General features: G+C 42.0%; 1 protein-coding gene across 4 annotated transcripts; it reads right to left on the bottom strand.

Moving 5' to 3' along the window:
• Positions 1 to 205: 205 nt before the first annotated feature.
• mark4a (MAP/microtubule affinity-regulating kinase 4a) lies at positions 206 to 24,792 on the bottom strand. Of its 4 annotated transcripts, none has more exons than XM_029448927.1 (18): positions 24,198 to 24,792; positions 21,181 to 21,378; positions 20,188 to 20,241; positions 16,822 to 16,870; positions 16,410 to 16,475; positions 13,603 to 13,673; positions 13,453 to 13,509; positions 12,740 to 12,976; positions 10,684 to 10,803; positions 10,505 to 10,604; positions 10,232 to 10,341; positions 9,303 to 9,489; positions 8,823 to 9,034; positions 6,532 to 6,635; positions 5,671 to 5,955; positions 4,145 to 4,227; positions 3,464 to 3,508; positions 3,136 to 3,337 (listed from the first exon to the last, which is right to left on the bottom strand). In XM_029448927.1, the coding sequence occupies exons 1-18, from the start codon at positions 24,249 to 24,251 to the stop codon at positions 3,273 to 3,275; spliced, it is 2,097 nt and encodes a 698-aa protein (XP_029304787.1). In that variant the 5' UTR covers positions 24,252 to 24,792; the 3' UTR covers positions 3,136 to 3,272. The 4 variants fall into 4 exon arrangements, with proteins under 4 accessions (XP_029304784.1, XP_029304785.1, XP_029304787.1 ...); XM_029448926.1 differs by having other exon boundaries at positions 8,823 to 9,049; positions 24,198 to 24,791; XM_029448924.1 differs by lacking the exon at positions 4,145 to 4,227 and having other exon boundaries at positions 206 to 3,337; positions 8,823 to 9,049.

The following is a 24,792-nucleotide window of genomic DNA, read 5'->3' as shown; positions in this document are numbered from 1 at the left end:
ATTCCCACTGTAAGCGTCCTTGCTGGATCTACAACTGAACATTTTTGTTTTTACATTGTACGTTGTGGTACATTTCAAGGCATGTCTAAATACTTGTAAGAACTCAGAAACCCATCTCGAGTGTACTGAACCTATCCTCTAGCAAACAAGGTGGAGTGTAACCACTGTATTTCACCAAAGCCTTCCTGTTTGTTTTTGTGAACGGGGGAAGGACCAGGCGCTACATTTAGCACCATTTTGTATTAATTCACGTCTAAAAACGATCGTGTCTGCATTTCACAAAGCTTTCAATCCTAGGTGTGCATGTTTATTTTTTTCCCCTAAAACCCGAACTCTGAAGTCATGCAGGATTGCAGGTTGGTTTTGTTCCCCATTGTCACTGACAGAATCTGTTTTAAACTAGAATTACTTCCCTTGCTCTAGCTATAAATAAACCTTGAGCTCTAAGATATATACTATATTCATATATTTTATATACAGCCATCAACTGACTGATATAAATCCTGTTTTTTTAAATGATATTATTCTAAAAAATAAATAAAGTACCTGTGCAAATATCCACAAATTGAAGTGTTTCACATTTAAGACATTGGCCCCCTCCAGTGGCTAGTTCTCTGTATTACCTGTACAGGTACACTGGAAGGAGCTGATTCAAGTCAAAGCAAAGTGCATTGAGGTCTATATTACCTAATGCTAATATACACCACAATGAGAAACGTCCAGGGAGAGGACAAGGACAGACTTCTGGTGTCCATATTGGTGTCTGCTTCTCACCCTGAGGAGGACCGGTCAACACCGTGTCCCCTGTTGGGCTTCATGAAACGGCACACTAACAGGACTGAGAAGATGTCATACATAGGTCTACAGTGTGAGATTGTGGATGATGGCCGAGTGTTTCCCCGCAAGAGAACGGGGTCTGAAACGAAGAGCTGAGGAAAGCCAAACGCTCAATGTGACGATAGAAAAAGGTCGGTGGTACATACGAAGGTGGTGGACAGCTAAGGTTGGTGTCCCAGTTAAATGTAGGGAGTTCAGGAGTTAATGATGGGTGGGAAATGGGGGTGGGGTAGGGGGTGTTTAGGGTCACCATGAGCAAAGCCACAACTGAGAGATAGTATTAACAGTAAATCAGCAGCCAAACAACATGATCTCTGTAGCCTACGTAAATATCACAGTACGTTATTCACTAAAAACAGGGAGGGAGGATAGAAAGTTCTCAGTTTTTCTGTCTCTCTTTTATTTTTTTTTACATTAAATATGCACTGTATGAAGGCGCTGAGAGTTGTTCACTTTAAAGGCAACTGGACTAACAAGAAGAAAATACTGCACTGCCTTCATCGTGCCTTTCCAGATTCAGAACACTCCCCCCCGATCCTCACAGCCCACAGACCAGTTTATAGACTGTGCCAGAAAAAGGAGAGGTTGGATATTTAGAAGTGCATGTTTCTCTGTGTGTGTAACGGTGAGTGTGTAATCTGAGAGGTTTCGCTGTTTGCTTTTGGTGTTTCCCATCAACATATTGAGAGGAGGACTGAGATGAGACCACATGGCACAGAATAGAACTAAAGAATTGCATTGCACTGAAAATAAACTAATCTTACAGTATCTCAGTTATTTTGTGGCGGGACAACTGACAGATTTGGCAAGGGCAAGTCCTGGACGACAAACCACATGTGTTTTAATCACCTTGAAAGATTGCAACAGTTGAGGATTCCTAGTTAGAAAGATATTCTCGAGTATGTCACGTCTTCAGTATTATGCTTTTCAAGAAAGGTAATGGGATGAAAAAGGGTGGGAGGTTGTAAAATCTAAATGCTTTGAACAACTCTAACTTGTTTTTAAACAAGTTTTGCTGACGATGACCAGCGCTGACAAACGATGAATCCAGCCAACCAGAGAGCAGCACGTGTGCATGTAGTCTTTGCATTCATTCTTTTAGAGCCAGCATAGAAAAAGTATTCTATGACAACGATGGCATGACAGTTAAAAAACGTATAATATTTAACCAGATCGGCTGTATTGAATTAATTTTGATATTGGTGAAGCAAGAATCTAACATGGAGAATGGCGTTAATGCACCAAAATATTCTCTTCTTGTATTCATAATCATTTTGCAAACCATGGGGTTTAGTTTCCTAATAAACATTATCTACATTTTTTTTATTTTTGCTAGTCCCATGCAGAGAAACTAATGTTTGAGAGGCAACAACTGAATCAGTTCATGAAGCGGAAAATGTCTCTGGCTTTTGCATTCCAAGTCAGCCTCTGATTGGCTGTTTTAAAGGCCTGTCAACCCCTCTCCCACTGACCTTAATCCAGTGCACTCGTCACTGCTGTATGTACACGAATCAAAGCACTGCAACCCTCTGTGGCTACTTGTGTGATCACTGAGTCGGACCATACCCACGTTTGTGCATGTTAGTGTCCCCAGGTGATGAGAAGTCAGCAGATAATCACGTCATTGGTAAGTGGAAAAAATGGTGCACGTAACTGTGACATATAAAAGAACAATTTAAAAAAAGGACTGGCTGGTCAATGACGTCCGGTACACAAGAGATGATGTTTTTCTGGAGTGGTGAAAGTGACAGTGGGTAAAAACAATGACCAGAGCAATAAATAACAAAATAAAGAGTCATTATGGCTAGAGTAGCAATAAAAAATATTCAACTAGATTCTGTCTGATCCAGGTCCAGTAGGAGCAATTGCTCAGTGAAGTTGGCTGAGCTGGGTGGGGTGACTGGGTGGAGGGGGGTGCCGCAGTCTTTGTGACTTTACAGGTCAGGTGTGCGTGTATCAGTGTGTGTGTGTGTGTGTGTGTGTGTGCAGGGGGGGTAGACATGACAGAGACAGAAGAAGAAGTCTTTTCTCTCGGGTCCAGCCCCTCGCCACTTCTCTGGTATTATTTTCTTCAATTATTTCCACCCCCCCCCCCTCCCTTTGCGCACACATCAACACTCACTCACACAAAAACACACACTCGTACTCAAACACATCCTCCGTTCAAAGTTCAAGGTCCTTAGAGATTTGGGTGGCAATGTCCCGAAAAGCTAGCGGTGTCCCCCAGAGTCGCGTGTAGCGCACCCCGTTAGAAGTCTCGGAGGTGCCCGTGGAAAGATGGCACACCTCGGCCTCGAAAGCAACGCGGCCCCCTGCCACGCCGTGGGTGCAGGAGAGCAGAAAGGGGCCGGCATGGTGGACCTGGCAGCCACATCCGAGTGCTGCCTCCCGCAGAGCCAGAACCACCTCCGCAGGGTCCCGCCGCCCACCGCCTCTCAGATCCCAGCCACGTCCGACGGCCCGGGGCTCGGACGCTTTTTGATACCCAGGTAGATGGCAACTAGGGAGAGGGGGAAGAATCAGAAACAGGTTTAGGCAGAGGACCGTGGCTGCTTCTATTAAAACGGAAATGAGCTATCACCTCTGTTCTAAGTGCTGTCAGTGCAGCTTGAACATGTGTACTGACCTTGTGACCGCAAATCTCCTGATTCCCTCAGATTCATTTGTGACCCTGTTGGACAAGCGGGCAGAGTAAGAGGTAAACCACCCGAGTACAATGAGCCTTCTGACCCCTAACTCTCAAATGAGATGGCATTCAGTAGTCGACATCATACAGTGAGAGCAAGCAAGCATCAACAAGCACATGATGTGCAGAATAATGTCTCCTCACCTTACAGGAATGCACTTTTCACTTTTCTCACAACTTTTATAGCATGCAGATATAAATGCAGTCCTTTCACTGTTAATCACTTCTGTTCATGGTACTACACATTCCCATCCATTCTTGCCAACAACACATGGAATAAATATTTAATGATTTTCAACCCATTAACCACAAATACAAAATGAAAACATAAAACACCATTTCTCAGGGCACATTTACACACAGGATCATAATGGATAGTTTAAGCCAGTCTTCGATGACAATGACACTGATCCAATTTTTTTTTAGTTAAAAACAAAGATCAACTTAATCTTCCTTGATTGCCATGCTTGTAACCATAGTGTGTGGGACCTTGACAGTATGAAGATGATTAACAAGTCATGCAGACAAGCAATAATTCATAGATAGAGGTATGAAGAAGTCAGGCAGACAGAGGGGGCAGCACAGGCAGATAAGAAAGAAGCCAGAGACATGGGAACTTACTAACTGTTTTTGATCCTTGTGGAAGAGTACAACCCGAGACTGATTTGTTTGAGCCCTGGCGCTTGGACGGGTCAAGGTTGACCCTGATGGCATGACAGGGGGAAAGCACAACAAGATAAAGATGGAGAGAAAGAGGGAAGACGGGGTAACAGCAGGGGGTGGGGTTGAAGGATAAGAGAGAATATAATTGAATCTCAGGGGAGCAAGTGGTGGAAAAGAGTGCAGCGCAGGAGCTGATTGGCAAGGATAAAGCTGAGGTTTGATAAGATTAGACATGTGTGATTATGACGACTGGGAGGGAGAGAGGAGCAGAGGATAATCCAGGGCCGCAGAAGGGATTTCCGAAAGGCCTGTGTGATTACAATGTTGTGATAAGCATGGATCCATATCCAGGCTGTGCTATAGCTGAAAGGAAGAACTTCATAACAACGCTACATGATTTCATAGCACATACATTTGATTTTCTTAGTTTGATTTAATGTGACTCTTGTAAGTCTCCTTACACTTTTCCCTATGACCATATAAGAACATTTGGAAACCATAAATAAAATAAAAGCTATGCAGAGTGGAGTGAGGAAGGAAGGATTGTAGCAACTGATGACAATAACTTCACAAATCTTGGTAGCTCTGCTATAATTCAAGCCATTACATCATATAATTTATGACATCTGCAGTTCTCTGAATAGTTTGACATTTAGGAAAATATACTTGTAGAGTTACATGAGAAGATTGATACCACTCTCAAATCTGTATGCTAAATATGAAGCTACAGCCAACAGACCATTAGCGTAGCTTAGCACAAAAACGTGAGACAAGCCAACCTGGCTTCGTCCAAAGATTTAAAGAATACACTAACCAACACTTTTCAATGTATCTTGTTTGTTTAATCAGTACAAAAACCAAAGTTAATTGTACATTTTTTATTTTCTTGTCAAACAAATAGATCTTTCGATATATATTGATTCTAAATATTTGAAACGGCTTCAATACTTGTTTTCAGCAGCACCGATACAGCGGCTTCTATGGGACAGCCAGGTGACAAACACAGCATATAAGAACAGACATTACCTCCGTTTGATTGCATGGTTTTGTTTTGTTTTTGTACTTGCACTTTATTGCCTTTTGAATTTGTGACAATCTCAGAGGCTTGTGAACATGTGCACTACCTAGTATTTAGTTTTCATGAAAGTAAAAAGGTTTGTTAATGTTTACTGCAGGCATTCTGCTGTTATCTGCTACTTGCCAAGGTATAGCCTTGGTATATTTATCTTTCAATAAAAACCTAAAATGTTGCATCAATATTTCCCTGTGGTATCGACAATGGTATTGAATAATGATATTTGTCAGTGATAAATTCCAGTATCGTGACAACACTACTTTAAGTATTGCAAGGCTTGCCTTTCCCCCAGGCTTCCAATGTTTATGCTAAGCTAAGCTAATAGTCTACTGGCTGTAGTTTCATATTTAATGCACAGACATGAGAGTTGTATCAATATTGTGATATGTTGCATGTGGGAGGCATCTACCTGCGAGTGAGTTTGGAGGTCAGCTTGGTGAAGAGGTTGGAGGTCGCCCTGGTGCGCGCGTGGGGCAGAGGGCTGGTGTCATGGTGGGACAAGGTGGGTGAAGTGGGTGGGGCTGAGTAGACCGGGGTCCCACGGTCCCTCAGCTGTCCCCCGTGAAAAGTGCTGCGAATGGTGGAGCCTCGGGTCAAACGGCATCGGTCCGAAGAGGAAGAGGAGGAGGCAGCTCCGGCGGCAGAAATGCTGAGAGTGGAGGGAGACGCTGCAGGCATGCGGTGGCCTAGGGTGCTGCAGAGAAGGAAAAGGACTAATTGTCTTAAGCTGGTACATTTAGCAATATATGGTTTTCAAAAATATATACATATACTTTGATTACATTTCTATACCTTTTGCTTATATGGTACAATTCATAATTTAATTGGAAAAAAGCCTGGTGAATAAAAGGCAGAACAGTTGTTCTTAGATTTCTTTTGGACTCTCCCCCGGTACTGGCTTCAGCAACAGAATCTGGCATATCTCCATACACCAATGTCTTTAAGCTATGTTAGCTTCTAGTGATTTACACCTCTGTCAGCTGAATGAAGGAAGAAATATGTTTAGTTTTGTTCTATTTCAGAGTTTTTCACACATCCTCCTAACAACAGAACAACTAAAGGTAACTGAGATCTCTTCACGTGAATATTGTTAGGCAAAACGAGTGGAGTTGCACCTATATTTTAAAGTTAATGTAGGATTTTAACCGTAATATTATTGCTTTATAGCAGATCTGTATGATGCTGGGTTGATAGTACATAGTTGCCTGCTTAATCTACCAATGAAATAAATGTATTGAAAAAGGGTTAAGCCTCCAACACAAAGGTGTACCTGTTGTCTTTGCCGTTCTGCAGGAGAGAGTGTCTGTCAGTGCCCGAGCGGTCAGTGCACACATATGTATTCCTGCGTGTCATGGCACTTCCAGGGATGTTATTCTACAGAGAGAGGAATAAGTTAAAAGGCGGATATTAAGATATTAAGAGTCACTTTGATATTCATTTGAACCATTTCCACTTCACAGTGTTACAGTATCACATTCAGTATACACAAGGACGATGTAAAGAAGGTGACACAAGCAGCAAACTGTCGACTCATTATTTGTGTTAAATTGTTATATATATAAATTAATTATATATAAATTATATATATACAAATTATATATATATTATATACATTATATATATATAAATATATATGTATATATAATGTATATATATATATATAATGTATATATATATATATTTACACACACGCACACACACACACACACACACACACACACACACACACACACACACACACACACATGTACTGTTAATGATGAATAATGGAAGTATGCATCTAAAGCAGTGGTCTTCACTATTTTTTACGTGAGAGCCACATTAATAGGACAAAGTCAATAGGAGAGTCACTTTTACCGCAAAGTATGAAAAGCTACATCCAGTCATAAAAAGCATGTCTGTTTACTAATCTGTCATCCCACCCAGAACATACAATATTCAATGCAGCCAACCAATACATTCAATAAAAGCAGGATTAGTTTAATACTGGGATGATGTTGTCAAACTCTGCAAACAATAATTCTGCTGAAGCCAAAAAGCAGTGTTTCACAATGTTTGAGTCTGAGAAGGTTTTTTTGCCCGAGCCAAAATCCATGCGATCTCAAAAGATGCCTCAGTTAATCGTTCAGATGTATTAGTTGTCCTGTGTATGAACCTTTGTTTTCCAGAAAGAGAAGAAGAAAGCTGCTCTATTTTTGTTTTACTAATTTCTCTTCCAGGTGCGTAAGTTTCGTAGAATTTTGGATTTTCCTCGTTTGTCACGCTTTGTTTCTGTCCAACTGGTGTGCAACTATTTTTTATAAGAAATCGATCCATTGTACGTCTGTAGAAACACGCACTAACTAGCATGAAATGGTGAAACGAGTCGACCGGAGCCAAGCTAACGCGAGTACGAAGTGCCAGGTTGGTCGTAGTATCCTCCAATTTAAATGTTCAAATTAAGCGATATAAATTATTTTTTTAGCAAATGTCCATATTCATAAGCATGCTTATGTTAACATATTTGTAATGAGTTTAAGTTTATTTATTTCTATACTAGCCCACCACGTATCTACCCGTCCAAGTGCACATTCGCCATTGTAGCGCTGATAGACCGCCAAAACTGGCAACTCCGCAGTGAGTCAGTGTTCAGCTGAGCAAGTTAAAATTTCTTGTTTCTAGTCTATATTTGCATCTTTTATCAATTATTATTATCACTTATTTGTATTATTTGTAGGCTAATAGAGCATACACTGTGTTTTAATGGGTTGTATGTAATAGCCCTGCTTGTTTTTAGTGTTTTTATGAAATCTGTGTTGACTCCATAATCATATCTATCACCCCTTTATTTAGCCCACTGCCACGCGAGCCACCAATTAAAGCTTGGTGAGCCGCAGGAGGCTCGCGAGCCGCGCAATGAGTAACACTGGTCTAATGGGACAAAGCCCAGATGAGTGTAAAGTTAGTCTGAAGTGTCTGTAACAGCCAACTGAGCCATATTGTATGATTTCAAAATGGAGGTTGTGCATACAATGGGAGGATGTCCAGATGAGTGTAAAGTGTCTATGAGAAGAAAATGAGAAAGCTTATAACAAACATCTGAAAAGCTCTGTGGGCCATTTGGATAGACTTTTGAGACGGTCCCTAACTTTAGTTCTTCAGTTTCCCATCTCCTGTCGAGTCATGCACAGTGCAGGTTTAAAACATCAGATTATGAGGTGAAAATAACAGCTGTATAACATCAGTCAAGATGTATTCAGAACCACACATCTAATATGGTGAAGACTGCTGACATTCATTTAAGGATGGACCTCACTGAATTTCTGAATAACAAAACGATCTACAGCTCTGTGTTTTTTGTTTACATTTGGACAACTCTGATGATGGAAAGTGCTGCTGCTTTGGCTACGTTGAGTTCCTGTTCACACTGTACTGACAACAATCAGATGGATTACATTGATACTGAATGCATGTCTACATGTGATGATTATGAGCCAAGATCAGAAATTAGAAGCACTGCCTTTTTCAATGATTTCTAAATGGATTTTTATCCTCTTCTTGAGGAGGAAATCTGTCACTTACCGTGGTGGCAGTCATGTCTTTGCGGCGGTCTGGGATATCAGACTTGTTGGGGTTGTTGGCACTGCTGACCATTGGGCTGGAGGGAGGGAGACTGTGGCTCCCCATCACGCTGCAACTGGCCTTACGTGAAGGCATTCGGCCCTCCCTCAGCTCACGGTCGCCCGTGCTGGTCGGGCTCCGTTTGGGGTGCATGACGGGCATGGAGGGCCCGCCTTTGTTGTGGAGGACAGCAGAGCACAGACACACAGAGACTCGTATAAGGAATATTCTGCATATGCATTGGGTATAAACCCGCCATACAGCTACTCACAGCCCTATTGGCCTTAGTTTAAACTCCATATTGCAAATGATCACTGGTTAAGTTTTTTATAACAACAAGAGAGAAAGTCTTTGAAATGTCTCTTTTCAGGTATGAAGACACAATCTGAATGTAGGGCCCAGATAGAGATCAATAATGAAGAAGTTAGAGAAGAGACTCACAGAAGTCGCTGTGTCGTCGCTGCCTGTGGTAGGTGGAGGCACTGCGCTGGGTCTTACTATGTGAAGAGGAGGTGGAGGAGGAAGAGGAGCCAGTGGCTGAAGAGTGCTTGTTGGTCCCGTTGGTGATGGGGCTGGGTCGTACTCTTGCCAGGGACAGGCTACTAGCTGTGCGAGCCTCACTGGCTTCCTATAACGTCACAGTAATATTGGATAGAAAGGTGTGAGAGAATGTCCCCCTGTATGGTGTGTGTATCACAGCGAGAAGGATGGAAGGGTGACTGAGTATACGGGATTGTAGTCTCCCCCAAAACAAAGTTTCAAATCGCACTTCCGATAAGAGGAAGGGTTTCAAGCCTCAATGCTTTTTGGGCACTGATTGAGATGTGACCGTCAATCATTGAATACTTCTTGTTTATTTATTCTTTAACCAGAAATTTGTTTTTTTTCCCTTTCATGATTTATCTTATCCTTGACCAACCCCCTCACCCAACCACCCTTCCATCCACCCCAAAGGTGAGTAAATGAATATATTAAAATAGATAATATATTACCAGAAATATAAATACTTTGTTTTCTCATGTACTCTCTACCCCAGCACCTCCCAAATGAGTGCATTGATCTAAACCTCTAAATCTTTATATGAACTGGAAGATTGACGGAGCCAAAGAGAAAGAGGGGTTTGCATTGAATTGCTTGCTACCTTTGGCTGTAGTACATCCAGATAGAAAGGTTAAGTTCAAGGTAAGAGATTCAATCACTTTAGAAATATGTCTGGACTGACATGACATGACATGAGATTCTGCTATCTGCATCAAGAACATATTAAATAATATCAATTATAGAAGTATTTTCTTCATTGCCAGTTGCTGTGGTTAGTATGTGAGCTACATATCTGATTAATAAATATGTGCTAGATCTATATGACTCACATCGCCTTTGCGGCCCAGTAGTAAGTAGGTAGCGGTGACTTCATTGTATTTCTGATTGAGCAGAGAGTCCTTGATTTCTTCTGAAGTGAAGCCCATCCCCACCATCACCTCTGAGGAACACACACACACACACACACACACACACACACACACACACACACACACACACACACACACACACACACACACACATTAAAGGTAAGAAAAGAGACATTGATACAAAACCTCTTGACTACATTGACCAGGTTTGTTCATGTGAACCAGCTGACCCACCTATGCGAGCCGGATCACTGTAATCTTCAACAGGTTCTATGTGGGGTTTCAGGTCATCCTCCTCATACCCTGAATTTATCCACTTGTCCTTCATGACTTGCTGTAGAAACAGAAACACAATTAGTTATGTCTAAATTGTACATGCGCTAAGTTACGCCTTATGTGCTGTGTGTTCTCACGTCTAGGGTGCAGCGTTTGGTGGGGTTGAGCACCAGGAATCGGCGAAGGATCCCCTCGCAGTCTGTGGACATATAGAAGGGCACGCGGTACTTTCCTCTCAGCACACGCTCCCTCAGCTCCTGTTGGCCACATCCATCACATGTTACACTTATAGCACATTTCAAATGTAAACCCAGCAGCCTTTAAGGTATTTATGACACAAATATGGTGAGAAGAGGCAACTTTTACATTGGGTATTGGACAGTAACAGCACGATGCATCACGACACACTTGGCATATTATTTGATGGAAGAGGAAATTCTGACTTCCCCACTCATTGTCACTACTTTATGTTTAGCTTGTAATTACAACATATCCAACACAATATCTCTGATAAGACGAGTCTGATGTCATGGTGTCTGGTCCCTCACTGCTGGCAGCATGCTGGGGTACGCTCACATGTGAGAGGGGTTAAACACACATTTGCCTCCATCCTCTGGGAGAGCTCTAGGGGGCCATTTATGGCCATCTGGGTACAACATTACAAGACAGTGGGGTAACTTAGGAATAGACATGAAATGGTTAAGTTATTCTGTACACATAAAATAATACTGTATGAAATCAGATGAGGAGAAAATACATTTTAAACACAACATTTAATTTGTTTTATCTTAAGGGTTTAGGGTAAAAAGTATTTTGAGGATGATGCCACATGAGTACAAGCGGGATCCTTGAGGTCATTTTCATCAGAACGTACTGTGACACACAAACACACACACACACACACACACACACACACACACACACACACACACACACACACACACACACACACACACACACACACACACACACACCAGTTGTTTCTGATCATGATAACTGGCTGGTTTTGACTTGAGCACATCACACAAGGGCCAACAGACATGACAATACTGCATCTCTTTTAACATACATCCCCACGAACATCACATCCTAACATCATCAGGGTATATTCAAAACACCAGACGCACATGAATGTCTTTAAAGAGCAATGTCTATGGAACACCTAACCTCCCAGTATGTGTACAGACAAACTGGACCAGATACATTATACAGTAGATTCAATGACATATACACTAAAATACTTCACAGATTCTGTATATATTCTCTGGTGACCAGCATTGCATTTGAATATATGTCTTGATACTAGTAATACCCTACAACTCAACTACCTTACACTCAGTCTGTGCAATCCATAACTTCTCCCTTTACATGGAAGTTTCACTCCAGCATTACATTATACTGTAGGTACGGCCCACAGGATGCTATCAATACCTTTCTTTTAGAAACTCTTTTACAGTAGCTCACTCTTTTGATTTTACTGTTTTGGTTCACGCTCTCATCAACTGCTGGTTTCCAGCCACATCAGGCAGCTGTTTTTAGTGAAAAGGCTCTGAAACTACACTACCTGCTCAGCAGCAGACAGCAGACAGACCGTTAGAGAGCAGCTGGTGAACACAGTGGAGCATTTAGCAGCTAAAGAGACAGAGATTTCCATCAGGTGTTAGAGATCAAAACAGAGCTAAAGGAGAATAACTGTAAATTAGTGTAAACTGAACTCATCACATGATCTTAGAGAACATTTAAAACAAAGCAAACCACTCAGTCCCAGATGATGCTTAACATAGTACACTTTAAACTACATGGGTTTCATGCAGTAGAATGGTTCCTCTGTTATAAAACACCTTATATTCATTGTGTATAAAGGAGAAGATATAGCAAAGCAGCAACACAGACTGGGATATCTGACATATTACAGTTTACAAACAGCAGCAGAGCGGTTACACGACTATTTTGTCTTATTGACACACACTGCAGGAAAGTCGGAATACTGAAAAGCCACAGTACAACCTTTACCACAAATTACTTCTGGGGTGCACTGACATTCAAGACAATAAAAACACATTACATCTTGACTAAATCAGATAACATTTCAATATATGTAATCTTGAGGAAACTCCTGGCCCTGCATGTACACAGACAGACAGACAGACAGACAGACAGACAGACAGACAGTCCCTCCTCACATCTACTTGCCTTCAGGTTCTGCCCGTCAAAGGGCAACGAGCCGCTGACCAGCGTGTAGAGGATGACTCCAAGACTCCAGACGTCCACCTCGGGGCCATCGTACTTCTTGCCTTGGAAAAGCTCAGGGGCAGCGTAGGGCGGCGAGCCACAGAACGTGTCCAACTTGTTGCCCAGCGTGAACTCGTTGCTGAAGCCAAAGTCGGCGATCTTGATGTTGGCGTCGGCATCCAGCAGAAGGTTCTCCGCCTGAGTCATACATGTATTAATGCAGAGGAGGAGGAGGAGGAGGAGGAGGAGGAGGAGGAGGCAAGGGTGGACAGCAGGAGGCAGAGAGGGCAGAAAAGGGACAGAGAACAACATGTTCGTGGAGGGAAGGGGGGGCAGGGAAGAAAAGAGTGGGATGGGGGAGAGGAATAAGAAAGTAGGATGACACAAGAATGGGAGAGCGTGAATGAGAGACAGATGGGGGGTTGTCCAACAACATAGCTACTGTACATGACTCATAGCGTACATATGTCACTGCGTGTGTTTAGGAATGTATATATTGTTAGAAGAAGAGCAGGCTCCGACTTCCTCCTACCTTTTCCAGATTCTGCACTCATCAGCGCTTTATTGTGTGACTAAAATGCTAGGCCCCTTTTCACAGACACAGATTAAGACTGGTGCCAGATTATAACTTTCTGTTCAGTGTAATCTGTCAATGGAATTTCTGAGCTTCTCACCTTCAAATCTCTGTGGACAATGTTCTTTGTGTGGCAGTAGTGGACAGCAGAAACAATCTGTGAACACGAAGAGACAGACAGAGTTGAAGTCCTGACAATTAAATGTGAGGATTGGTACAATGTGGACATCAATAGGCGATGATTTTGTACCTGTCGGAATTTAGCTCTGGCTTCAACCTCCTTCATTCTCCCATGAGACACGAGGTAGTCAAACACTTCACCTGTCAGCAGCAGAAACAGATCAGTCTGGTCGTAAAGCCAGAAGCATTATAGCCATACTATTATGTGATTACACTATATTGCTGATGTACGCAATCAATTTTAATCACATCAATTCAGTTATTATTATTTGAAAGGTACAAGTGCTGTCAAGGTGTCAACTTCAACATTATTTTCCTCAAGGTGAAATGTGTGTTGTAGCCACGGGAAACAGAGAATGCACACTAACTAAAGGAATCATTTAAGAAACACGCTTATTCACTGGCATGAGAAGATCTCAATTACTCTTACAACTTACCATTCACTGTGAAGCTGCAGCCAGTTAGTTTCGTTTAGCATAAAGACAGGAAACAGGGGGAAATAGCTGGCCTGGCTGTGTCTAAAGGTAATAAAATCCCCCAACAAGCACCTCTAAAGCTCTAATTAACACAAAGGTGGAAATGAAGGATTCGAATCAAATCGACTTTCTATTGTCACACAAACTTGGTCCATTCGGGGACTTGAACCGGCAACCCTATATCTTGTTTTATTTAAGTTAGGTAATGCATATTTGGAGGGAAGACATCACATTTTTCCTCTTAAAAATAAAAAGGTTGAATTTCATAAGCAATAAAGCGCACCCTTGCTCAACTCAATACACTCAGTGGATCTGCTGTTGCAGTTTTACTTGTTCTGGAACAATCACTATCTCATGTGTAGTATGGCTACAATGAGCTAATGTTAGCAAAGTCTAGGTGGATATTGCTGTGTAGCTGACATTACTATGTCTGTTTGCTGCCATGAGATTTACACAAGAGTGACATTTATTTTGAAATCAAAACCCAATGTGAGTGTGTGCATGAACTACTGTTACACCCTCATACAGTATATCATTAATCAGCGTATTCCAATTTGGCATCGGCCTTAGATTCACACCATCTTTTTCATTGTTGCCACATAAGCTTCCGCTCTGGACAGGAAATATTAGATAGAAATACATCTTTTCAATGAGTTAAAGCTTTCTGAATGAAGAAGATAATCGAAAGGACTGTACGAAGGTTACTGAGGTGGGGTGGGTAGAGTTGAATTATATATTTCACTTTGGACCCTACTGCAATATACTACCCACAATATCTCAAAACAATTTAATAAAAAACTAAAAAAGGTATTGAGAACTAAACAAAATGGTCTTAGTAACACTTTCTAATCTACAGAAGGTTTCTGGTTAAGTTTAGGCTTCTTTTATTTTATTTTTGCCCTCACTTTGAAATAACAAGACAAATTATTTAGTTTTTTTCAGAATATCTCACAAGGAAATGAAATAATGAAATAAAATATAAATGTGGGATGAGAAATAGATGAAAGGCCCTCCCCTCCTTTCCCTTTCAAAACAAAAAAGATATAACCAAACTCCTTGTCTGAGCACCCTCCCTCTCACTAGATGTTGTTTAAACACCACTATGTTTGAGTGGCTGCTGGATCAGGATCAACAGAGAGAACTGCTGTGTGATATCACGCCTAAATATACTGTATATGAAGATAGATAGATCATTTTGGTCTTCACACACATGCAGGCACCACTGCAGCTTGAAAGAAAGACACATTTGAAACTGCGTCTGTGACATTCTCCAAGGTCACAATGAGCAAACGATACGCTTTGTGCCAGAACACAGAACAACGGGATTGGTGACAAGAAACTGACACAAATAGAACATAAAAGAGACTAATAGAAGAAAAAATAAAAGGAGAGCAGCATTAGATGCAATGTGCGTCCATTACTCCTGACATTGTGTTTAAAGTCAGTTTAAACAGCATAGAGCTCGGTTATTTATGTTGTGGGTCCATACTACTATTAAGTTTGAATGTAGAACCGTACAACACAAAGAAATGCCTAGAATACGTGATGCCAAAACATAGCCATTATTCAAACAATTTGATGTATATATATATATATATATATATATATATATATCTTTTTCACACACAATGTTCACGCATCAACAGGAATTCCTAGTGCTCCACACAAGCCAAGATAGAGAGAGAGCCAGATCGTGGTGCTTTAGATTACGAATACAATTTACATTTAAATATACAGAACAACCTCAGAGCTGATTGAAAGGACATAATACTTTACTGGCATGAATTTAGCCCTCAGGAATAAATCATTAGGGCAATTCCCCATGACCCCCTCTCATAATAAAAAATACAGTTGACACAAAAAGTGACCTTCTTATATATATATATAAGAAGGTCACTTTTTGTGTCAACTGTATTTTTTATTATGAACAGTACAAGCCCTCAATTTTATTAATCCCCCAACTATAGAGGGAATAAAGCTGTAGATCTTAAAAGGAATACTGCAACATTTCTGATCTGTACTGTAAATATAGCCTGCTTTAGTTTTTTTGTTTTTGCTCTATCTTTACAATATATTTTGCATACAGACATAAGAGTGTTCTTCTCAACTAACTCTCTGCAAGAAAGCAAATAAGCGTATTTCCCAAACTTTTTTTCTGATATGGAGGAAAAAACCCTGATGTGTTTTTGCAATTTTACCCTTAGCCACTGTGTTTCTCCATGTATTTAAAAAGAGAAGCTAAATTGTAAAATGATCCAAATACTGATCACACACATAACAATTCCTGGTTGGGGCTGCATTTACAAAGTGCAGTTCCACCAAGTCTATAACCTTCTGCACCATTTGTACTTATTTCCTAGTATTACTAGTATTTCCTGGACGTGATGGTCGATGTACCCACCTCCACTGGCATACTCCATGATCAGGTAAAGGGTCTTATCAGTCTCAATCACCTCGAACAGCTGCACTGTAGCCCAAAACAGAATCAGATTCAAATCAAATATATATCAACACATCCTGCACACATTATAAATAATAGCACAGCAGCCTGTTTGTCTTAATACCAAGGAACCCGTTGCTAATGCTGTGGGGTCTCTGATCCATATGGCATTTCAGCTTTACAAAATCAAACCTCGTGACCTCTATATGAGGCCAGAGATGTCGCTCGCATCAGTTCGGTCAATGAATGCTCTGAAGCTTATTCAAAGCATTACACTTCCGTCTGGTCACACACATGGAAGCATTACACACGCATGGACGCACACTCAGACACACAAACATGAAGCCCATTGAGATGTAAGCATGTGCCTTACCTATGTTAGGGTGATTTAAGCCTTTCATTATTCGTACCTCCCGAAAGAGCTGAGAAGAAGAAACAGAATTTTAATGTCTTGATACTATTAGACATAAATAAATCTTGTGTTGCAGCCGCTGCCTTTGAGTGTTAACATTGCCGTAAAGTCTGTGCTTTAAAGTGTAGCAATGAGGGCATCATGTTCTTGGCAAGAAATACATTTACATTATAGAGAACCATGTATTTCCTAGGGGTTGAGGTGGAGTTACTCATGTTTTCTGCCTTGTGACTCTGTTTTTAGTTGCCATGGCATACTTTTGTATTTTATTTTCATTGTCTCAGTTTAAGTTGGTTGATCATTTTAACAGCTGAAATAGGAACCGTCACAACATTTGTAATGATTCATACCTAAGTTAAAACCAACCCACTGAATCCCAGATGTGGATCATCACCAAAATACCATAGCAAAAGAATCATCTGTCCAATAAATTTACCTGAAATAAGTTCATCATATTTATATTGTCAGAGGTACAGGAACTCCCCTGAAAACCTCCTCACCATTAAAAAACAAAACAAATGGCCCACACACAAATGTGATGAATCTGCAGCCAAAAATGGGGAACAGATATGTACACTTTGTTAGAGCCGAGGATTACATTTAAAAGTAGCTCCCCTTGTTTCATGTATATAACTCCTTCAACAAAAGGACAGGTCCTCAACTCCAGCTGGAAACAAAACGATGGTGTGACCAGCTTTTCTATCCTCTTTTCTCAATCATCCCCCTCTCCTGTTTTTCCGATGTGCCTCCATTCCCTCCTCCTTCATTCAATTCCTCTAGCAGTCTTCTCCTCTAGCTCCAACGTCACTGTTGCCATAGCGACCCAGGTATTAAGACCGGGCTCTCTCCCAGCTCCTCCAGCTGTGCTAGAGGGAATCTTGGGATACGTAGTGCTGAAGCGTCTCATCATCCAGGCGTCCCATTAATCCCCTGCTCGTCACGGCAGGGCTGAGCGGTCAGATCCGTCAAAACAATAAACAATCCCCCGGCAACATGTCCGACCCCAGTCATCGCTAATGACCGCAAATAAATAGCAATCATACGATAAAGCTAACAGGGATGGACACACATGCTCTGTGGCAATAAGGCTCCTGGCTGGCTTGAATTAACAATCTATTCTAGCAGATGAAAACAAATTGTATTAACCATACACTATTAATGAGTATGCTTTTAAAACGTGACTCAATCTCATTTGTAAATGACACATATTTGATTTTCAGGTGTCCTCCGACATCAGAGAGGCCAGTATAAAAGTCTCCTCTTGATGTTGACGGATGTTGAGGTTTGATATTTTCGTCTGTGATTTTACTTTCCTCTGCCTTTCTTCCTTACACTCTTTACCCCCCCCCCCCTATACAATACAATACATCTCCCTCTTTCCTCCTCCCCTCTACATACATTACCGTCCAGATTATGCTAATATGGGCTCTTTCATGACTTCAGTACTAAGGTATGTAAAGAAGCCCGCTATCATCACCGGCCAATTGTATAGTATTCTCTCCAATCAGTGGCCAATCCTTGGCCTCAATCCTGTCCTGAATGTTGCACCATTGTCTCTGACAGCAGCCAGTCCAGTACAAGAAAAGCACCAGGCAGGAAAATGGGATAACATACAAATTGGGATTAAAGTTCCTGCAAAGCATCAAATATTCTAGCCAGGTATGGTAGAGAAAATCTATTTTCTTTCATGATATAAGCACAAGAAATATGAAGAGTCAAAGTACCAGGATTACAGGAAGCCTGTGATCAAAGGGGCAACGGATGGCTATGGGAAAAGAAGACAATGAGAACTTGTACTAAAGCCTTGATAATACTGGAACAACCCAAGGTCATAGCTATCATTGCATTGTAAATACAGAGATTGAGGAAAAGATTATATTATAAAAAAGATAATAATAATCAAAAGGATTATCTTTAATCGCCATTTATTCTTCTTGGACATTTTTACAATGTTGTGACCAGTAAAGTCAAATATAGTAACAAGAGGGGACCACAACATTTCCAGTAGGATGTATGACATAACTAAAGGGGTCCTTTAGTTATATTCTTTCAGGGGGCCCAGAAATCCAGCTATGCCCCGGCTACTTTAATTATACATCTTGTACAGATTCAATGTTTTTTTTATCTATGTAGCAGAACATACAGACATCTTCCAGTCAAACTAAATCGCACACACACCACACGCATATAAAGAAGAATTTCTTTCATCCCTGATTTAATCCTTCTGGTCTGTTCCCTTCTTGCCCACAGGCAAAGTAGCTCATGCAGGCCGAGGGAGGTAAGGAGATAAGAGAGAGAGGGACACACTTATGGCTAAATAAAGGGAGGCACTTTGGCCCATATGTGCATTTAAGCAGCATTATGGCCAAATATGGGTTTATTGAATGTGTCTGCATCTCTCTGTGCTTTTATTCACATGTATTCCCTCCTCATGAGATACTTCTTAGCCTGACTGTGTGTGATGGAGATGTCCGAGCATGTGATCATCTCATGATCAACTAGTCTCTGTGTCAGTCATCTCGTGTCTGGATATCTACCGGCCCGGGTCTCCTGCTCCAGATGTCTACCATTCCAAATCCTGAATCCTAATCAAGTGTGTGTGTTCTGCCACTCTGAGGTTGCCCTTCATAGCTGGCAAAACCAAAGTGTCCAGAGTTCTTCCTTCATGCACTGACCTTCATGCACAACAAACCTTGAGTGTCCACCTTTCAGGCTCAACACGCAAATTGCTGAGCAGCAGGAAAAAAGGAGTCCAGTCCATCAAAAGCCCTCCTTGTGACACACAGCTCGGCTTTTCTAAAGACACCGCTCACAACTAAATTGCCACCAAGCCAACCATCACAGACTACAAAACAGCTGCAAAAGCATCATGATGTTCTTTGTTAACCACAGCAACGTGTGTTTGGGAAATAGAAATTAATAACACAAACACAAACAAAGGTTGGGTTGGGTGACCGTGTTTCCGACGTGATTCATCCCTCTCTCAGGGCAGGGATTAGCCTAGAGAGACTCTGGAGCAGAGGTCTCCTCTCGCTCCCATCCAGTCCCTAGCACCTGCCAAACAGCATCACATCCCACGTGCCCTCTCTCTATCAGCTGCTCTCTCATGCCTGCCCCCTCTGAGGAGGAAACAGCTGAGGATAAACCTGAACCTCTCCAAGTCCCCAACGGCATGTCGGTATTTTGTTGAATTACATAAATGTGACCAAATCATCCACATTTCTGATGCCTAGCTGCTGCTTATGGAGGCAGATAGTATTAGACAGAGGAGTGTTTCAGTTATGTACCTGAGGAAATGATGCATGAGTACAAAGAGGAAAAACTCACCTTTTGTAGGCTGGTTGGGTTCAACTGAGTTTTGTCAATGATTTTTATTGCAACCTGGAAGAGATGTCAAGCATGTTTTTGATGAGGAAAAGTAAACACATCAGCATGAACCTTTTCTTATAACAGCCTCTATTCATGATGCACAGAGGCCGTTCCTACTGATGTCAATAACTCCACTACCTACCCTAATGTACAGTATACACTTCCAGGTCAGGATAATACAAATAATATCCATGTTTTTGTTATGTAATGTATTTGTGTTCAATCAAGCCATCTATTATAAAGAGTTTTTACATCGTAACTAAAGGATTTATGACCAATGAATCATTTAGTAAAGCTTGAATCATAAGCTAATCATAATAACACATTTGGGTTGCCAGGTTGTAAATGCTCTCTTTTCCCAGTGTTCATTCTTTTATTCGGTAATAATGCAGATATACATTTGGTAATCCATGAAGAAGAAGGTAAGTGGTCATACGGTCCATTCAGTCAAAGTTTGTTTTGTTAAACAAGCAAGCATCCCAAAGTTCATTTTTAATGTTTATAACTGATCTATAAAGTGTTACTAAATTACTTATTAAACATTAACAGGCTACAACATATAAACCTTTTATGAAGTGGTAGCCATTAATGCAATTATTTAATTTCAGTTTCTCATTACAATTTCTCTGGTTACTTAAAGATGTCAGGATGTCTTGACAGAATACAAATCGATCCAAAAGTATGATGTCATTTGTCATTAAAATAAACATGTTGAGTAGAGAAATTGCTATTACAGGATATTAAATTAGGAGGTAGCATACTTCACTTCTTTAAAAATGTGTTGAAAACTATGATGTTGCAGATTCAATACTGAACAAAATCCCATTTTAATGACATCAGCAACATCACTTGACCATTGCCTTTCCTCACCCTGCAAGCATCATCCATAGTCTACCCATCCATCTCCTTTACCCCCCTCCCACCATGGACCCCAGCTGCCCCATGTCTCACCTCCTTGCCCGTCAGGATGTGGCGGGCCAGCTTGACCTTGGCAAAGTTTCCCTTGCCGATGGTCTTGAGCAGGCGGTAGTTGCCGATGTGTGGCTGCTCGTCGGAGCAGGAGGCGATGGAGTTCCTGCACCGGGCGCCCAGTGAGCGGCTGGACTGGCTGGTGGCCTTGTCTGAGCGGCTGGCCCCCAGCGACACATGCTGGAAGAAGGTAAAATGAGGGTTGAGTGGGAGGTGTTAAAGAGAGGAGAGATGGTTGGTGGGGGTGGTCCCTCAGTGTGAGGACACCAGTATCACATAGAGGCTGCCAAAGCAGCTCCAGGACTGCCTGTACCCTGATGGCCTCCAGCAGCTAAAAGATCTGAGTGATCTTATGAACTATGCCCCCCAAAGAATATGGAGACAATCTGCTGTTTATAGGCAGTAACTGAACTGTTTTAAGGCAAAAGTCCAGGTAACTCCCCGTCACACTGTGCCATCGCTCACATCGTGTATCGGTATTTGTGGAAGTCACTGAGCTATTTATTTAACAGATGAGTGTTTATCACTGACATAAAATGCACAGATAAACATATATAATCTATTGATTGTGTGTTTCATACACACAAAAAGGAGTGGTGCTGAGAGGAGCTACATGTAAATACATGGCCCTCATTTCTGGGTGAACAGCTGTTGTCCAGCACATGAAAATAGTGTTTCCATTTTGGGTTCAGCATCATCTTCTTTAGAGGTCTAATGTCTTCTGGAAGATGTCTTCATGTACAATGAGTATAAAGGTAATACTTTCAATCTGAAGTTGCCCTGTAGCATTCACATCCTTGTAAACAGTTAGCTGTGCTGCTGCATGTAACCACCTTGACTCTGGACCACAACGCATCAGAGCATCCAAAGCTTGAGTCACTGATCATTTTCATCAAGGAAGCAGAGCAGGTGACAAATGGAGGACAACAAATGTGCATTTACACAAACAAAGCGGGATGTATTACAGTATGAAGCAGCTTCTTGTCATGTGACAGACCAAGGAAAGATATAGAGGAGGACAGACAGAGAGTAGATGGTGGGGTGAGGAAAACAAAAGGCAATACCAGGAGATAGAGAAAGCAGGATATCAGATAGAAATGGGGAAGAAAAGAAGAGACAACTATTGAAAGGGGAATTAGTGGAGAGAGGAATATAGGATGAAAGAGTAAAAAGGGAGCAGATGCCGGCACAGTGGTCCCTGGCCCTGAGGCATCACACTTCCATCCCCCCAGCATGTCATCTTGCTCTCAGCGTCACACACGCACACAAACACACACACAACCAAGGAGCCTTAAGCCCCTCCTTCCCATGGTTTTATTCCTGTTCCTCATGCCCCACCTAGAGCCAATTTGGACCCTCTCTACCATATAGACACCGGCAAGTCCCAGGCAATAGCACTAGAGGCATACACAGTGAGCAGCGGAGTTCATTCATCCACCGACTGTAAGGCTCACAAGCCAGGTCTCACCTGTGCCAATATGGCGACACAACATTTCTAACAAGTTAATTCAGTCATCTGTCATCATCGCTTAATTGTAGAGTGATGACAGCAGATTGAGATCCATTGTAATGGAAGGAACGGCTTCTCATTAAACTTACACACTTATGTACATCCAGTTACACACTCACAAGCATACACACACACACACACACACACACACACACACACACACACACACACATACATACACACACACATCAACTGGCTTAACCATCCCTCTGTGCTGAGAGCTCTGCTGACAAACAGATGGGGAGTCTGGCCACTGTTTAGGGCAGAGAAATGCCATAATGCCAACCCTTCATGTCACCATTTTGATATAGATAGATGAATAGAATAGATAGACAGACAGACAGACAGACAGACAGACAGACAGACAGATAGATAGACAGGTAGATAGATAGACAGGTAGAGAGACAGACAGATAGACAGACAGGTAGAGAGACAGACAGATATATAGACAGGTAGATAGATAGACAGGTAGAGAGACAGACAGATAGACAGACAGGTAGAGAGACAGACAGATATATAGACAGGTAGATAGATAGACAGGTAGAGAGACAGACAGATAGACAGACAGGTAGATAGATAGACAGGTAGAGAGACAGACAGATAGACAGACAGGTAGAGAGACAGACAGATAGATAGACAGGTAGAGAGACAGACAGATAGATAGACAGGTATATAGCTAGACAGGAAGAGAGACAGACGGATATATAGATAGACAGGTAGATATATATATATATATACTGACAGTCAATTCATATGCAGACCCTTCTATATTCGGTCTGCCTCACATGAACAAATCTCCTTTGCTTCTGTCTTTATTAGAGGCCGCTACTGTTCTCCACTGTACTGAATGTATGGCGCTGTCTGACACCCACTGGCTCTGGGGTTGGGCGCTTTGTAGGCTGCGCAGCAATGGACTGCACATCATTTTACGCAGTAATCCCCTCGCTTCATACGAACAACAGATTTTCTCTATACATTTATTTTGGCCTTCTGTGCTCTCGTCCCACCCATCCGATTTCGTGGGAATATACACACGAACGAACGCACGCACGCACGCGCACACACACACACACACACACACACACACACACACAGAGGCAGCAGCAGCAAAGAGTATAATGTGACATCACTATCTCTCCACAGCCTTATAATAAGAGGTGACGGCTGGTTTTCAGGCTTTCTGCACATATCTGCTGAGTGTTATCATATGCGGATGGACTAATTCCGGGCTGTTAGCCTGCCATCAGCTCTTTCCCTGCGCAGACACTCAAGGTTAGCCCATTTTCAAACAGCCATGTTCTGCTAAAATATCCACATAATACCACCTCCAGAGTCCTTTCACCTAATAAGGGAAACAAACACCATGGCCCGCATCTACACTGAACACAAACCCCGTGAATGCCAAAACCAACATGAGATCTTGTTAGGGATGTACAATTTTTCTTATTCATTCACACCAACAGAGGCTAAAGGCTGTAATTGCACTTACATGGTCTCCAGTACTCCTGTCGTTTCCAGACGGTAATGCAGACCGAGAAGACATGTTGTTTTCTCTCTCCTCTTTCCCTGAGTAAGAATCACGGTGTGTTTGCGCGGGTGATATTTACAGGCTCCACAGACAGAATAACATCCGCAGATGCGACCCACCGTCCCAAATCAAACTGCCTCTTCTCCAACCGGCCGAGCCGCGGTCGAGAGGAGACCTCTGCCTATCATGGCAGCAATGGATATCTGGAGGGGGTGTCCTCAAACAAGCTGCATTTTCTCCATGCACTTTGCAAAAATATGGCCGATCAACGATGCAGCAAATGCAATGCAATGCAAATCCCGAGCATCGAATAAGTGCTAAAATGCTGTGATGTTTGGCCGGAGCCCAGCGTCTCTGTGGCGACTCTCCCCCCCCTGCATCATTTTGCCATATAAAACAAACACGGTTCCTTCTGGATGCGTGTCATCTCCGTTTGTCATAATACTGCAATACTAATCTTTCACTTTAACCCCACGACGCCAATGCTACCCGCTCCCCTTTGCAGCAGCTCGCAGGAAAACACAGTTTACGGTGCGGCGGGGGAAGAGGCCGAAAT

The sequence above is a fragment of the Cottoperca gobio genome, chromosome 14, assembly GCF_900634415.1.
Source record: "Cottoperca gobio chromosome 14, fCotGob3.1, whole genome shotgun sequence".
Lineage (NCBI taxonomy): Eukaryota > Metazoa > Chordata > Actinopteri > Perciformes > Bovichtidae > Cottoperca > Cottoperca gobio.
The sequence above is the reverse complement of the archived record's forward strand: the minus strand, read 5'-3'. Positions and strand labels throughout refer to the sequence as shown.

Excerpts from the sequence above, each read along its gene's own strand:
- mark4a (XM_029448924.1), bottom strand. The coding sequence starts at position 24,251 with ATGTCTTCTCGGTCTGCATTACCGTCTGGAAACGACAGGAGTACTGGA. Across the intron at positions 13,674-16,409 it reads CATGGAGTATGCCAGTGGAG|GTGAAGTGTTTGACTACCTC; the intron begins GTGGGTACATCG and ends TGCTGCTGACAG. Across the intron at positions 10,804-12,739 it reads TTGACGGGCAGAACCTGAAG|GAGCTGAGGGAGCGTGTGCT; the intron begins GCAAGTAGATGT and ends TGTGGCCAACAG.